This window comes from Choloepus didactylus, chromosome 10, assembly GCF_015220235.1.
Source record: "Choloepus didactylus isolate mChoDid1 chromosome 10, mChoDid1.pri, whole genome shotgun sequence".
NCBI classification, from domain to species: Eukaryota; Metazoa; Chordata; class Mammalia; order Pilosa; family Megalonychidae; genus Choloepus; species Choloepus didactylus.
In genome coordinates this window covers 32,633,699-32,649,757 of record NC_051316.1, presented here as the reverse complement: position 1 = coordinate 32,649,757, position 16,059 = coordinate 32,633,699, and the positions used below count along the sequence as shown (strand labels likewise).

At 42.7% G+C, this 16,059-nt stretch overlaps 2 protein-coding genes across 2 annotated transcripts in view; both read left to right on the top strand.

Annotated features, from left to right (window-relative positions):
* Positions 1-13,027, top strand: part of FBP2 (fructose-bisphosphatase 2) — a 43,330-nt gene extending 30,303 nt beyond the window's left edge. Inside the window, exons 6-7 of the mRNA XM_037797596.1 lie at positions 9,204-9,323; positions 12,833-13,027. Of these exons, the coding sequence (XP_037653524.1) occupies positions 9,204-9,323; positions 12,833-13,027 (315 nt within the window). The remainder of the gene's footprint in view (positions 1-9,203; positions 9,324-12,832) is intronic.
* Positions 13,028-15,226: 2,199 nt separating this feature from the next.
* On the top strand, positions 15,227-15,742 carry LOC119504991 (gamma-aminobutyric acid receptor-associated protein-like 2). Its single transcript, XM_037797645.1, has one exon. The coding sequence runs from the start codon at positions 15,298-15,300 to the stop codon at positions 15,649-15,651; it is 354 nt and encodes a 117-aa protein (XP_037653573.1). The 5' UTR covers positions 15,227-15,297; the 3' UTR covers positions 15,652-15,742.
* Positions 15,743-16,059: the final 317 nt, after the last annotated feature.

Sequence of the window (16,059 nt, the reverse complement as noted above, 5' to 3'; positions counted from 1 at the left end):
CTTCCTAGGTACACAGAAAATAACACACTAGTTTTTAACTCAGAGTAACAGAACACAAACTTCCAGTCTAATCGAGTGACTTCACATTTTCTTGACGAAAACAAATTGTTCTTCCTTCCAGAATATTTGTCCTGTAGGAAATTTTGAGAATTTCTCTTCAAAGCTTTTGAGAAAATAAGTTTCCTGCTTTGGTTTGCCCCTGGAGATCCAATCAGTACCACTTCCTCAGGTGGTGTCATTTCTTTCCAAAACCTACTTATTTTCTTCATGCAAACATATCTGAATGTGGAAATGGTGCCAAAGGGCCTCATGATCTAAGAACGCTCATTCAAAACCACAGAAGAGAGGATGTTTTGATTTTTCACAATACCGGTTGTCTCACTTCCTGCCAGTGCTGTATCTGTTGATTCTGCCCTGCACTCATCTCATTCCCATAGCTATCATGTTCGTAGCGGGGCATCTCCATGGTATTGTTCTCCTGTCTGATCTCTCCTTCCCCCTCAGGGGTACCGGGATCGTTGTTTGCTCTCACCTTCCTGTCCTCCAGCTTCCTTCACATCCTAGAGTGGTATCACGTGCAGCCACGTGCTCAGGGGTGCCTTCTCCATGCTATACTCTTCTTTCTCCCATCTCACACGGTCCCTGTGGTGGGATAGGATCCCTGTGTTCCTCCTGTGGGAAAGCCACACAGGACAGGAGGGGCCCCAGGGAAAAGCCACTTGGGCCTTCTTTGATTCTTGACATTGACTCAAGAGGCTCAGGAAGCACCCAAAGGCTCAAATGTGATCCAGCCTAAACTACTGTGCTCACAAACATAGGGGACTGGTGTTTTGATGAATTGAGCCCTCTACCACGGGACTTGCCCTTGGGAAGACTGTTGCTGCAAAGGAGAGGCTAGGCCTCCCCATAATTGTGCCTAAGAGCCTCCTCCCGAATGCCTCTTTGTTGCTCAGATGTGGCCCTCTCTCTCTAGCTAAGCCAACTTGGCAGATGAAATCACTGCCCTCCCCCCTACGTGGGATCAGACACCCAGGGGAGTGAATCTCCCTGGCAACGTGGAATATGACTCCCGGGGAGGAATGTAGACCCAGCATCGTGGGATGGAGAACATCTTCTTGACCAAAAGGGGGATGTGAAAGGAAATGAAATAAGTTTCGGTGGCAGAGAGATTCCAAAAGGAGCCGAGAGGTCACTCTGGTGGGCACTCTTATGCACAATATAGACAACCCTTTTTAGGTTCTAATGAATTGGAATAGCCAGCCGTAAATACCTGAAACTATCAAACTACAATCCAGAACCCTTGAATCTTGAAGGCGATTGCATAAAAATGTAGCTTATAAGAGGTGACAATGTGATTGGGAAAGCCATATGGACCACACTCCCCTTTGTCCAGTGTATGGATGGATGAGTAGAAAAATAGGGTCAAAAAACACAACAAAACAAAACAAAACACCCAGTGTTCTTTTTTACTTTAATTGTTCTTTTTCACTTTAATTTTTATTCTTATTATTTTTGTGTGTGTGGTAATGAAAATGTTCAAAAATTAATTTTGGTGATGAACACACAACTATATAATGGTACTGTGAACAACTGAATGTATGCTTTGTATGACTGCATGGTATGTGAATATATCTCAGTAAAATTGGGGAAAAAAAAAAAGAAACAGGCTAAAGAAAGAAAAAAGGAAAAGCAGCTGTCCCCCATTTCCTCTGCTAGGCTCCCACTTGCTGCCGAACCAGGTCCCCAGCTCACAGAAGCATCATAAAATAGGGGGGCAGGCAGCAGTGGGGAAGCCTCGCTCACCAGGACCCCCCAAGTCTGAGGTTTCCTGGATGCACCCCCCCCTTCTCATAAATATGAATGACACATCTCTCAGTGCCTAAAGTGTGGTTGGCCAAAGCCATTCTATTAGACTATGAAATTGAGTAAAAATGGAAGTTTCTGTTTGGTCCACGTTGCAAAGGGTTGATTGAAGGGAAAATAAGAAAAAAGAGGAAGTTTCATCCAAGAATTTGGAGATTCCTTCTTTTTAGGAGGAAATATTCTTTAGCATGTGATTTTAGGTGTGTTTTTCACACTTTCCCCAGAGACTTTCCTGCTGCCTGTTGTAATTCATCCACATGGTGGGAGACAGGGTGATGGGGGAGGGGCTCTAGAGAATTGCACCCAGAAAGACCTTGCTGGTCACTAGTCCTTGCTTTTCAAACTTTGGGGGCTGCCCAAGATGCGTTGGACGGGATCCGTCTTCCCTTCACTCAATGTGGCTCCCTGCCGGCCCTCGCAGTGACCCCTGACTCTTAGTGCCCCACACTGATAAAAGGGGCCACAGCTCACACTTCCAAGAACTGCTCCCGTGCTAGGCTGGAGGCCATCGTGTGGTTGTGGCACATACTGGTGTAGGGCCGGACCTCATGGAGAAAACAGCCAGTTGTCCCACCCATGCATCTCGTGGCAAGGTTATAACATGTTTTGGTCCAGACACTAAATCCAAAAATGCAGATGCCCTATGTGGGCTTTAGCATTCGACTCTGGAGCCAAACCAGTCAAAGAGTTGGTCGTGAGTTGAGTATTGAATATTAATTGAGTGCAGGCACTTTGTACCCAGCACATACTGGGACCCCAGTTCATATCATTGAATGAATGAATGGGGCACATTCTAGCAATGCCCCTGTTCTCGTAGGAGCTGAGGAGACAAATCCACGGCCATCAGCATGGAACTGGGTACACAGCATGTATATCACATCATTAGGACTCAGAGAATTAGACGGCAATGGGGAACAAGCTGTCGGGATATCGTTAGGGGCTTGGGTGGTTAGGGAGGGGTATCATTCTCAAAATGTAAACTCTGGGACAGAATAGTTTTACTGCCAAAGGAAGGAGAAGAATCATTTGTTTCTAGAGTTGAGCGGCCCTCTTCCTGGAAGGGAGGCAATGTGTTGTATGGGAAAGTCAAATGAATCAGGTTAAGAGACTGGGGGTTCTGCCCTGGCTCTTTTTTCTTTTTTAATGCAATTTTATTGAGATATAATCACATAACATGCAATCATTCAAAGTGTACAATCAGTTGTTCTCAGTATCGTCATATAGTTGTGCATTCATCATCACAATCAAACTTTAAACATTTTCATTACTCCAGAACATAAAATTAAAATTAAAAAAGAACATCCAAAACATTCCATTCCCTTCCTCCCCCCATTGTTCATTTACTTTTTTAATACAGTTTAATTGAGATGTATTCACACACCTTACAGTCATCCATAGTGTACACAGTTATTCACAGCACCATCATACATTTGTGTGTTCATCATTAGAATCAACATTTGAACCTTTTCCTTACTCCAAAATAAAAATAAAAGCAAAAAAGAACACCCAACTGTTTCCATCCCCTCCATCCCACCCTATTCTTCATCTAATTTTGCCCCCATTTTTCCACTGATCTGTCCAAAGATAAAGGGAGTGTGACCCACAAGGTTTTCACAGTCACAGTCACACTACACAATCTACATAGTTATACAATCATCTTCAAGAACCAAGGTCACTGGGTTGCAGTTCAACAGCTCCAGGTATTTCCCTCTAGCCATTCCAACACACTAAAAACTAGAAAGTGATATCTATATAGTGCATAAGAATACCCTCCAGAGTGACCTGTCAACTCCATTTGAAATCTCTCAGCCACTGGAACCTTATTTTGTTTCATCTCTCTTCCCCGTTTTGGTCAAAGAGATCCTCTCAGTCCCACAGTGCTGAGTCCAGGCTCATCTCCAGCAGTCATTCCCACGTTGCCAGGGGGATTCACACTGCTGGGAGTCAAGTCCCACGTAGTGGGGAGGGCAGGAGTTCACCTGCCGAGTGTCTGCCCCAGCTCTTCATGCAATACCTGTGGGACCACGGCCCTTAAAACTTCTGGTACGTTGGCCTGAGGAGGGAAGCTTGGGTGACCCAGCAGCCTTCCAGCTGGTGTCTGCTAATCACTATCGATGACCTGTTGCTATGTCTTGCACATGTCTATGAAAATGAAGGTAAGGCAGCTTCCCCAAGCCTGCCTTACTTGTCTCTTGAGGCCGTCTGAACCCCTGACTTCTCTTTCCACTGCTGACCTTTTACCCAAAGTTGCGCCTTCTGGAAGCCCCATGCCATTTGTGAGCAGACTGAGTGCTCTTCTTGAGTGCTCCCCCCATTCCTGATTCTTCCTTGAGGCTGTTGCTTCCCTACAGGATCTTCAAATAGCGAAAGCCCTGCTCCCACCGTCAGCACCCCCAGGGGAGAGGAAGTGGCACAGGTGTCTCTCTCCTTTTCTCCCCTGCCATTGTGGAAGTTCAGTCCTCCTTTGCCTTCTCCATCCCCTGTTTATAGAGGATCTCCTGTCCCTGATTGCACTCTTCCACTTGGTCATGACCACAGCAGCTAGTACACGCTATGTTGGGCATTGACACAAGGGCTTCCACATACTAACCCATTTAATTCTCCCACAGAGCTACGAGAAAAGTATCCATGCTGCAACCCCCCATTTTACAGATGAGGAAACTGAGGTGCAGAACAGTCCAGTAACTTCTCCAAGGTGACCCTGTTAATAACTAATAGAACCAGGGTTCAAATCTAAGCCATCTGGATCCAGAGCCGGTGGATGCTCCACAACCCATCAGTGGATGATGAAATGAGAGTGGAAAGGAATGAAATGGAGAAGAGAAGGGAGGGGATGGGAGGGGAGGGATGGATAGAGAGGGGAGGGGAGGGGAAGGGAAGAGAAGAGAAGGAAATGAGTAAATCTAAGAAATATTTTTGAATGTGTGTAAGCATGCACACTGTATTTTTATGTAAAATTTCTTTAAAGGAAACAAAAAGTTTGAAAAGCCCTGCTGTGCTCTTTGGCTTCTCCCTGACTGTTATCAAGACAGTGACATGTGATTCTCAGTCTCTCTCTCCACTCTGACTGCTGCCACCATCTGGGGTGATTTCAGGGTCAACAGGGAAACCTATCCAGTAACTAGTACTTATAGTTCTTTAACTCCAGTTATATTCATCTATGTTTCAATTCATCAACCTGGTCCCAGAACTAAACCCTTGGTATTATTAACTATTGGAATTGCTGTACTTATGAAATTGTAGATGGTCATATTTCACTCTCCAAACACAGCCTTTCAATATTTCTTATACACCACCCCACCCCCTTGTCCACTAACCCTGATTTGGGGTCCATCATTCCCCTTGATCTTTTCCTTTTGTCCCTGTCCTAATGTCCCTAGCCTTTCTTCCTCTCCTGACCCCACTGAGCAGCTAAACAACCTACACCCTGTGGTTGATGACATCACCTTTTCTGTCACCTGCATCTGCCACTCCCTCACTTTCTTAACCTTCTGCATTCTCCCATCCCTAAGTCATCCCTGGTGACCCTCCACTCCAGTGCACAGGCAGTGGAGTATAACCAGGTGAAAAAGCGCTATCACTTGTACTGGTTTCTCAGTGTTTCTCACTGAGCTTGGTCCTTACCAACTGAAAATATAGTTCCTGGCAGCTCTCCCTCCCACACCTATAAACACACTGAGGTTCCCTTCCTTTTTAAAATGCCTTCCCAGGTCCAAGGTTCCTTCTTCTACCTGTGCTCTCAGCTCTACCGCCTCATCCTTGCTGCATCTTTCTTCTCTATTTTCATCCTCTTACTCCCTGCTGGTTGTTTTCCATGCCTTTCAGCCTATGAACATACTAGCTTCTTTCCCAACTTTTGCCCATTTTTAAAATTGGGTTGTTTGTTTTCTTATTGTTGAGTTTTACTTCCAGTTTTTGGCAATTATGAATAAAGCTGCTGTAAACATTTGTGTGCAGTTTTTTTGTGTGGATGTGTTTTCAACTCATTTGCATAAATACCTAGGAGTGCTGTCACTGAATCCATGTTAAGACTGTGTTTAGCTTTGTAAGAATTTGCCAAACTGTCTTCCAAAGCAGTGTACATTTCGCCTTCCCACCAGCAAGGAATGAGAGCTTCTATTGCTTCACGTCATTGTTGTCATTTTGTATTGTCAGTGTTTGGGATTTTAACCATTCTAATAGGTGTGGTATATCTCATTGTTATTTTAATTTTCAATTCCCAAATTACATGATGTTAAGTGTCTTTTCATATGCTTATTTTCCATCTGTATATCTTCTTTGGTGAGATGTCTTTTCAGATCATTTGCCCATTTAGAGATTGGATTATTGGTTTTCTTGTTAAGTTTCACCTCTTCCATCTTAAAACAACCCCCCACTCGCCCATCACCCAATCCCGTTCTTTCACATTGCAATGAAGACTCTCACACAGAAATGATTCCTTCAGTCTCCTATTCTTCTCCCATGTATTCCTCAGCCTTCTGAAATTGGGTTTTTGTCCCTACAACTCCACTGAAACTGTTCTTGCCAACATTAACGATAATTGCCCTGTGGCTGAATCTACTGAACTGTTTCTTTCTGTTCACTATTTGCCGTCTCTGATCACTTGAATCTGTTGACCACTGCCATTGTCTTGAATCTTTCTTCTTTCCTCTTCTGCGGCTCTACTCTTCTTTCTCTCTTCCCTCTCACCTTTGTGATTTTCCTTCCTCAATTTTCTGTTGTTGAGAGTACTTACAATGCAAAGTTCGAAATGTAGGTTAGTTTTAGAATGGAAGGAAGGAACCCATGTGGATTGAATTGGCCAATTAAAAGTTAATTATTCTCTCAACCCCCTACATGGGACATGAATTCCAGGGGTGTAAATCCCCCTGGCAACATGGGACATGATTCCCGGGGATGAGCCTTGACCCAGCATCATGGGATTGAAAACATCTTCTTGACCAAAAGGGGGAAGAGAAATGAAACAAAATAAAGTTTCAGTGACTGAGAGATTCCAAAAGGAGTCAAGAGGTCACTCTGGAGGTTATTCTTATGCATTACATAGATAACCCTTTTTAGTGTCTTATGTATTAGAAATAGCTAGAAGAAAGTACCTGAAACTATTGAATTGTAATGCAGGAGCCCTAATTCTCGATGATAATTGTATAACTATATAGCTTTTATTGAATGACTCTGAAATTGTGTGACTGTGAAAACCTTGTGACTGACACTCCCAGTATATGGGCAGATGAGTAATAAAATAAAGACAACAAATACACATTAAAAAGTTAATTATTCTCAATAAAAATATCACCAAGCATTTTTTTTTGTACTAGGCAAGCTGACTCTAAAATTCATGTGAAAAAAATAAGCAAACTATAATAGCTAGTAGAGAACAGTGAGGTGAAAATAAGGGTGCTACCAAAATATTAAAATGTATTTTAAAGCCTCATTAATTTAAAACAGCATAGTTTAGCACAACGATTGATAGATCAGTGGGTCAGAATAGAAAATCTAGAGCCAAACACAAATATACATGGGAATTTTGTTTATGATAAAAGAGAGATTTCAAACTTATGGGGTAAAGGTGGACTGCTCTCCAATGTGAACTTCCTCTCTCCTGTATTTTCTATCTCATCCTTTCTTTTGCCTCCTTCCCTAACCTAGAAATACCCTAAATCTCTCCCATTAAAAAAACAACAAATGAACAATGCTTCCTTCCTCCCTGTTATGCCAGTCTGCTCCATTAGTAGTGACTTCTTTGGGGCAAAGACTATTTTATTAATCTTGGTATTCAGGCTAGTCTGGTGCAAGGCATAAAGTTGGTGCTGGAAAATTATTTATTGAATTGAGTTTTACCCACAATTTCTGAACAGCACTTACTTGCGTCATTACCTAAGAAAGTACATGGCAGGTTTTGCATGCCATCTACTTAGTTCACATAATAATAGTCAGAGTTTGAAATTGCTATAGGACCTGATTTTATTCCTTTCCTTGATGTTCTTCAGACTCTTTTGCTGGATGACTTTCTCTTGCCTGCCCAACCAAGTCTAAATTCTACAGGTCTTTCTTCTTTCCTTGGAAGCCTTTAATAGTCAATACCCTTTCCTTTCCCCTCCTCCTAGACAAAGGATGTGAGTACGGGAATATCTAGTTCAGGTTGGCCAACCTGGGTGTACAGGGGTGGAGAGGCCCCAGGGCTTTCTGCAGAATTCATGGTCTAAAGGAGACCCAGTGTTGCCAGTCTTTTAAACCTGAATGTTTATGAGAAATGGTCCAGTTTCCAAATGTTGGTAACTAAAAGCAAAACAAAACATGATTTCTAAGCAAAACACCTCCAAAAGGACACCAGTTTGGAACCTTTGATTTTACTTTTATTTATTCAACTTGATCCATTAATCATTCCAGCTGGGGTTCAACTCTTTAAAGCCTGTAAAGTTTTTTTGTTTGTTTGTCTGTTTTTGCCAAACCAAGTACTTATCCTGAAGCTTGTCTTCACTTATCATTACTCATTGTTTATACCATGCTGAGTTCTTCCCAAGCTTTGTCCAAACACAAAACACTGGATGACTGCCCTGAGGAATTTGCTATCTTCACTTGCACTTTATCAAATAAGACAAAGAAATTAGAATTATTAGATTAGACAAAGAAATGGGCCACTGAATGGGGACAAAAACTAACCTGCCTAAAGGAGCAATTTAATCATATAGTTGTGCATTACCTGCCATGCCCTACCTTTTAACGTATTTCTCTCTGAACAAATATTTTTTTAATACATCACAGGTGGAAATGAGGTTTACAAATAAATTGTCATACTTCTTTGAATGATTTCTAAAGTCGTTTAAATTTTTGCCAGTAAATAAATACTGTTTGCTGTGGGTGTGGAATTTGTGATTTTTCAAGGAAGTCTGGTTTTCAGAAAGCTGGAAAGTACTATGAACCAAGATGGAACTTCAAGGGGCTGCCGAACAATTGTTGTTCGTGTATATTTGTTTTATTAAGCAAACATACAGGACAATTGCAAAAATAATACAAAAGCCATACAGAGTATAATTCCAATTTTTATTTATTTATTATTATTATTATTTTTGGTTAGTTGCTCTTTAATTTTGCTGTAAGTATATTGTTCCTTACTTTAAGTAGTTCTGCATTTAATGCATTCTGTCACTGGTTGAGGTTTGGGGGTTCTTCATGAAGGAAGTGCTCAATTACATAATGCTGTCCTTTCCTAAACTAGTGGGTGGGGGACAGAGAGCCAGGAATGCAGAGGCTGCACCAACTGAGTGGGGAGTGACCCAGGAGCTGGGGCTGCCAAATTGCCAAACCCACTGGACCTTGTCTCTCCTCTCTGTGTCTCCTAGGATGGCAGTGCTCCCTATGGTGCCAGGTACGTGGGCTCCATGGTGGCCGATGTGCACCGCACGCTGGTGTACGGAGGCATCTTCATGTACCCGGCCAACCAGAAGAGTCCCAAGGGCAAGGTAACTCCCCACTGTCCACAGCCGAGGAGCCAGTTGCAGTTCCATTTCCACCACTGCCCTGCTCCTTGGTGTCTCTGTCTGTGACTGGCGAGGGGAAGAGAAACCAGGGATATATCCCATTGTGAATTGTGAGGTTGTGGCTGAAGGCTTGGAGAAGGCTGGTTATTGTCACTGGTGATTTTTGGTTATCTTCCCTTCCCCTGTTCTTACTCCCATCACTCAGCATGAGTCAGCTGTGTTCATCTCCCACTTTCTACATGCTGTGTCTCATTTTTAGCTTTAGGACCAACTGGTTTTAGATCACGGACCCTTTTGAGGAGCTAATGCAGCTTAGGGACCCACTTCCCAGAATCAAAATGCACATAAACATGCACATGTTACATTCATTTTCAGGTGTTTCGCAGATGCTCTGAAGTCTACCCAAGGATCCCCTAGAGAGCCCACAAACTCCAGAATAAGAATTCCCATTCATTCAGTATTGCTGGAAAGATGCTTAGTTCCTGGAAGGTCTGACTGCAACTTAATGAAAATACTTGTATTATCAAGTGGAAATCTTATGATCCAAATCCGTCTATCCTGAATAGAACTTTCCATTGGGTAGCCAAATCAAAACCAAGACCTGCCATTCTTCTCTGATGCACATTTGTCAATTAGTGTGGACATTGCCATTTGAATTATTAGAATGACAGAAGACAGACTTAAAGCCACAATAAAAAATCTAACCTCTCACATGAGACCAGAGAATAGATTTTAACACATAGGGTGGTGTATCAGGCACTTCTCTTTGTGTGAATGTTTAACTCATGTATATTAAGCTGTTGAACTAAGTATCACAGATGAGTCTGCACAAGGGGTGCTGAAGGGAGGGAAAGTGCTATTGAATTTTAAGTGAACTCAAATAGAAGATGTAGAAATTCTTAAATGAAATCACTCATGCCACCTATTCAGTTAAATGATCATAAATGAGCCAGAAGATATCCACATATAATTACATAAACATCTCCCATAAGCACATATAATTCTGTATATAAATTTATATTGATATGTTATTAACTAAAATCAGTAGTTTACATCAGGGTTCACTCTTTATGCCATGCAGTTCTGTGGGTTTTGAAAAATGCATAATGCCATGATACCACCATTTTGGTATCACATGGAATAATTTCACTGCCCTAAAAATGCCCTGAGTGACACCTATTCATCCCTCCACCCACAACCCCATCCCCTGGTAACCACTGATCTTTTTACTGTCTCTATAGTTTTGCCTTGTCCAGAATGTCATATAGTTGGAATCATACAGTATGGAGCTTTTTCAGTCTGGCTCTTTCACTTAGTAATGTGTATTTAAGTTTCCTGCACATCTTTTCATGGCTTGATAGCTCATATTTCTTCTTGTTGCTGAATAAAAAGTGATGGTATGGATGTACCACAGTTTGTTTATCCATTCACCTATTGTAGGATATCCTAGTGGCTTCCAAATTGGGGCAGTTATGAATAAAGCTGCCATAAACATTCGTGTGCAGGTTTTTTGTGTGGACATAAGTTTTCAGCTCTCTTGGGTAACTGCCTGGGGACATGATTATTAGATTGTATGATACACTTATGTCTAGCTTTCTAAGTAACCGCCCTACTTTCTTCCAAAGTGACTGTATCATAACAGTGTGGCTTTTTATTGTAGAAAAAACAGATCATATGGCTTGCAAGCCAAAGCCCCATAAAGACCTGGGCATTTTGGCTTTAAGATAAGTTTACTAAAACAGGGGTATCTACAGTCAGAGGAAAAGTAACTTGGCTGCATGAGAGGCTTTATGTACTTCCTCTGAACGCTGAGCTTTTTTCTTCTTTTTAAAATCCCTGAAACAACATGGTCAAAACTAAGGCTCATTGGCTTCAATACGAGACTTTTCTGTCCGACTCTCCCAAATCCCACCCAATCCCCAGGGCAAGGGCAAGGGGCAGGAAAAAGCCAAGCCCTCCAGCTGCCAAGGTGGAGGTCTTGCTCAGCAGCCTGTCCAGGATAATGTGGCCTCCAGGGCTCCTCCTGGAGATGATCAGGGACAAAATCAGCTGACCCAAGGTTGCCCATATGCTTGGGGGTTTCTCTGCACCCTTCCAGGCTGTCCACTACTCTAAGAGCCAGAGGTGTAGGGCATTTATATCAAAATAGCAGAATTGAGCCCCAAATGCCCCTAGAAGTCATAACTCACTCTGCCCTGAATTCCTGGGTCTCCAACCTAAACCAAAGTGATTTTGTTCCTCTTCCTGAAATAATAATAAAATCAGCACAAGATATGATTCTTCCTCAAAGCAATTCAAAAGTACATTCAACACGAATTTGAAAAGGATGGAAAGGACAAGGCTGCAGAGAGCAAGGTCAACATTCTCATTTATTATAATAAATTTTGCACCAATGAGTAGAAGGAAAAAGAAGATATTGTGACACTCAGCCAGAGACATGGCAGCAGAGCATCCAGCTGGAACTTGGCCCTGAGTCTAATGTGAAGGTGGGAGGGGAGTAAGGCAGATCACGGGATAATCACAGAAATAGATCAAAAAGGACATTCAGCCCGACCCAGCTCAACTCACCGTGTACTTCTTGGACACAGGGCTCCTGCTAGCTCTTATGGTGCCCTTGGAGGAATCAGAAAGGCATTTCTTCCTCTGAACAGGCTCAACCTGGGATCCTTGCGCATAGCTTCATAAGTAGGGTGCAGGTTAATTATAAGCCCCATTTCTGTCCTCAGTTGGGAGCCCTTGTGCAAGATACACAGTGACCTTGTTGGACACCTCCTGTGTGTCTGGCACTGTGGAGGGCAATGGAGACACCACAGTGTCCAACCAAGGCCACAGTCCCTGCCCTCAAGGAACCTGTAGACTAGGGAGGAAGTCAGGTGTTAAGCAGACTTTGGTGTGCTCACTGTGGGAGTGGATAGCAATGGGATTTAACTTCATCTCAGGGCTCAAAAGACAGGGCCATTTAAACACCAGCAGACTAACTAAGTTGAAACTCTAGATGTGGGTTTCCTCCATATGAGCCCAGCCACTGTAGTAATCCCCAGAGAGACCATCTAGCACCCTCCAGGTGACCTTAGGATTCCATCCTAACAATTCCTTACCAGCCATGGACCTCACATATCAAGGCTTCTAACTAACCAGGCCTGCAGAATCCACTTGCCTCAGAGCTTCACCAACAAGAAACAGGTACCCAGATCGCATAAGGCCAAGTCAAGAGGCAGTCTCTAGTATGCACAGAGGGCACAAGACAGGTAGATAGGTGTCTCAGCCACCTGGCCACAGGTGACCTCAAAGGCAGGTGCAATGAACATCCACCAAGGCACACAGCCTGTCTAGTCATGGGTTCTGGAAACCCAGTCTCAGGAGGGGCACTGGTACACTCGTGCAAAGGAGACACACTGGAGTTCAGCAGTTCAAATTCCGTGCTTTAGGGGCACGACTTGGGACTTTCAGCCACTTGCACATGTTGCCCACATGACTCTGTCTCTCTGCAGCTCCGGCTCCTGTATGAGTGCAACCCCATGGCCTTCATCATCGAGCAAGCGGGTGGCTTGGCCACCACGGGCACCCAGCCAGTACTGGACGTGAAGCCCGAAACCATTCACCAGCAAGTCCCCCTCATCCTGGGGTCCCCGGATGACGTGCAAGAGTACCTCACCTGTGTACAGAAAAACCAGGCAGGCAGTTAGTGAGCTTGACCTTGCAAGCCCTTCTCTCATTCCTTGTACCTTTTACTGAGGACCCTGAATTAATGATTAATAGAGATGGTGGTGATGAGAAAGTAAAAGACCCATTCACCCAATCACATACAGAAGAGCAACAACAAACTGCTAATGACGGGTCCAGAAGCCAGAGGTAATTTTGTGGTCAATGCAGAGGGCTAAAAATAAAAACCTATGTGTGAAAAGAATGACTTTGATTTGTCTTCTGTAGTGAACGGCAGCAGACGGTTGTAATTTCTAAGTCTGTCAAGACAAGTAATTGCCAGCTCTCCACTCATGGGCAAAAAGTGTATAGATCAGTTAAGGACTTATCTTGTTTGGCTTCAGATTTGAACCCAGGGTCTTATACTGTGGTATTAATTTTCTTCCTCATTTATCTCTGTTTATGTATCATCATCTACCTATTTACCATCTAATCTATCTATATCTATATATTTTTTAATGGCTCACTTAATTTCTTGGGAGAACTTTTCTTTTTTTGTGTGTGGATAAGCTTTGAGTCAGAAAACTCATGGCTATTAAATTCTAAATTTTCTGATCAAGACTGTTTTGGAGAGGAAATAATTTGGATGACTAACTACTACTTGAATGGAAAATGTGGTCACCCATTGAGAAAGTCAGACACTAAGTGGAGTTAATATTTAAAAAGGAATACCTGTTTTTCTCAACCTTTTAATCTTACATTTTCATGTTGGGGGAAATGTTTTCATCTATCCACTCAACCTTGCATTTTCATTTTTTTTTTTTGAATTATTTAATCAATCTTAGGGCCTACCCAGAGTGCACTGGTTAAGATAACTCTTCACTTGTCCAAATTATGTCAAGTTTGGGGTGGGAAGTGGCATGTATGTCTGAAATTCCAGCTAGTTTTAACAAGAGTTGCTATACATATGTGAACCTGGAAGCCAAATTCCTTACTGAAATTTTAAAATAAAGATGCATCAGGACAAAATCAGGCTTAACCCAGAAATTCAAGAATGATTCAACATTAGAATATCTATTAGAGTAATTCATAATATTAAGGGAAAAAATACACAGGAGTTTGGAGGTGGGGCTAGCAGAAGGGGTGGGAGGAACCACGTTCTCCTTCCTCCAAATTAGCTTTGGGCAGGGTGGTTAACACAGCCTAGAGCCTTGTTTCAACTTGGGGAATAATTCAGCACTCAGCATTGCTCCTCAACCCGCTACAGCTTGGCAGCAGTAGCAGAAGTAGCAAAATTTTAATTCATTATTGAAAATTTTTCATCCTTCCAAGAAGGAACAAAGATTTGCTTTTCCTGAGAAAAATTCTGGTTCAAACCAGTGGGCTATTAGTTAGTGTACTTTATTAGACACTTCCTCTGAAACATATCCCAAAGATTCAAACTGAAATCTTCACTTCAAAAAAATCTTATGAATACCTTGATTTGGTGAGTTCATGTCATGTGGTTTAAAGACTGTACACCCAGCGGGAGATGGATATGTTGGATACGAAGCCGAGAGCGCCTTTAAACATGGCGTACGTTACCTTGGTGAATGTGGCAGATGCTCAGGGGAAAGTGCCATTCAAGGTTCATATGTGTTCATAAAGCTGAGACACTGGGTCCCTGCATGTCATATCCAAGAACAAGAAGCTAGGAAAAACCTGGGACTGTCATTCCATTCTTAGAAGCTACCTACCAAAGATTTCAGGAGTATTGCGAAAATTATTCCAGGTCTGAAAAGATGATTGGTTGCGTATGACATGATGCCGCTTTTATAGAGTAAAAGAAGCACAAGGCAAACAAATCCGCATGTGTGTTTGTGTAAAGACACAGAAAGGGAACTAGACAGAGATATCTGAGCTCATAATTGTTCTTTTTTCCTTCCTCTGGGGGAGGGGAATGGTTGTTGGGGAGATGGCGCACCAACGGGGATCTCTGCTTTATGTTCATTGCTTGACTCTTAAAACAATGAGAATGTGTTCATGGTTAACTTGTATCTATCAGTTATTAATTCATTCCGCAGATTTTACTCCATGCCTCCACTTTGCCAGGCACTGTCCTTGGTGCTGAGGATAAATGCGTGAACAAAACAAAATTCCTCGTCCTCTGTAGAGATTAAGTGCTAATGTGTGGAGACAGACAATAAAGAAAGCAAAGAAATAAAACACAGTGTGGAGTCGCCGTCGCCGCTGCTGCCGTCGTTGTTGTTGTGGTGGGTGAGCTGAGTTCCGCGGCTCCGAGAGCCGGCTCCATCCTTTCGCCGCCGCCGCCGTCATGAAGTGGATGTTCAAAGAGGACCACTCACTGGAACACAGATGTGTGGAATCCGCGAAGATCAGAGCGAAATATCCCGACCGGGTTCCGGTGATTGTGGAAAAAGTCTCAGGCTCTCAAATTGTTGATATCGACAAACGGAAGTACCTGGTTCCATCGGACATCACTGTGGCTCAATTCATGTGGATCATCAGGAAAAGGATCCAGCTTCCTTCTGAAAAGGCAATCTTCCTGTTTGTGGATAAGACAGTCCCACAGTCCAGCCTAACTATGGGACAGCTCTACGAGAAGGAAAAAGATGAAGATGGATTCTTATATGTGGCCTACAGCGGAGAGAACACTTTTGGCGCCTGAGGGCCTGTGCTGGGTTAGGTGCACTGTTCCTGCTTGTGTATCTTGTAAATAGCCAGCCATTTTCAGTTATTACAAAACCTCTTCACTAATAGTGCATTTGTAACTGGATTTATTTCTTAATATATTGGAAGGTTTCCTTAGACTAGTAAATTATCATACAGAGTTTTATTTTGAGTTCTTTTTGTGCATTGTCCTCATGGCTATATTCTCCAGGTAACTTGTTCCTCTGGAAATCATATTTAATGAAGATATTTCCGTATTGAAGTGAGGTAGGTGGGGTATTAAAGTGAAAAGGGAGGGAGATGATGCATTTATTCTGGATTATGTTTGAAGTGTTAGATGGCTAAGTATTAAAAGCATCCAAATTAAATCCTTAGCAATCAAAACACTTGCTTCATTAGATTTTGG

Coding starts and splice junctions, on each gene's coding strand:
- LOC119504991 (XM_037797645.1), top strand. CDS start 15,298: ATGAAGTGGATGTTCAAAGAGGACCACTCACTGGAACACAGATGTGTG.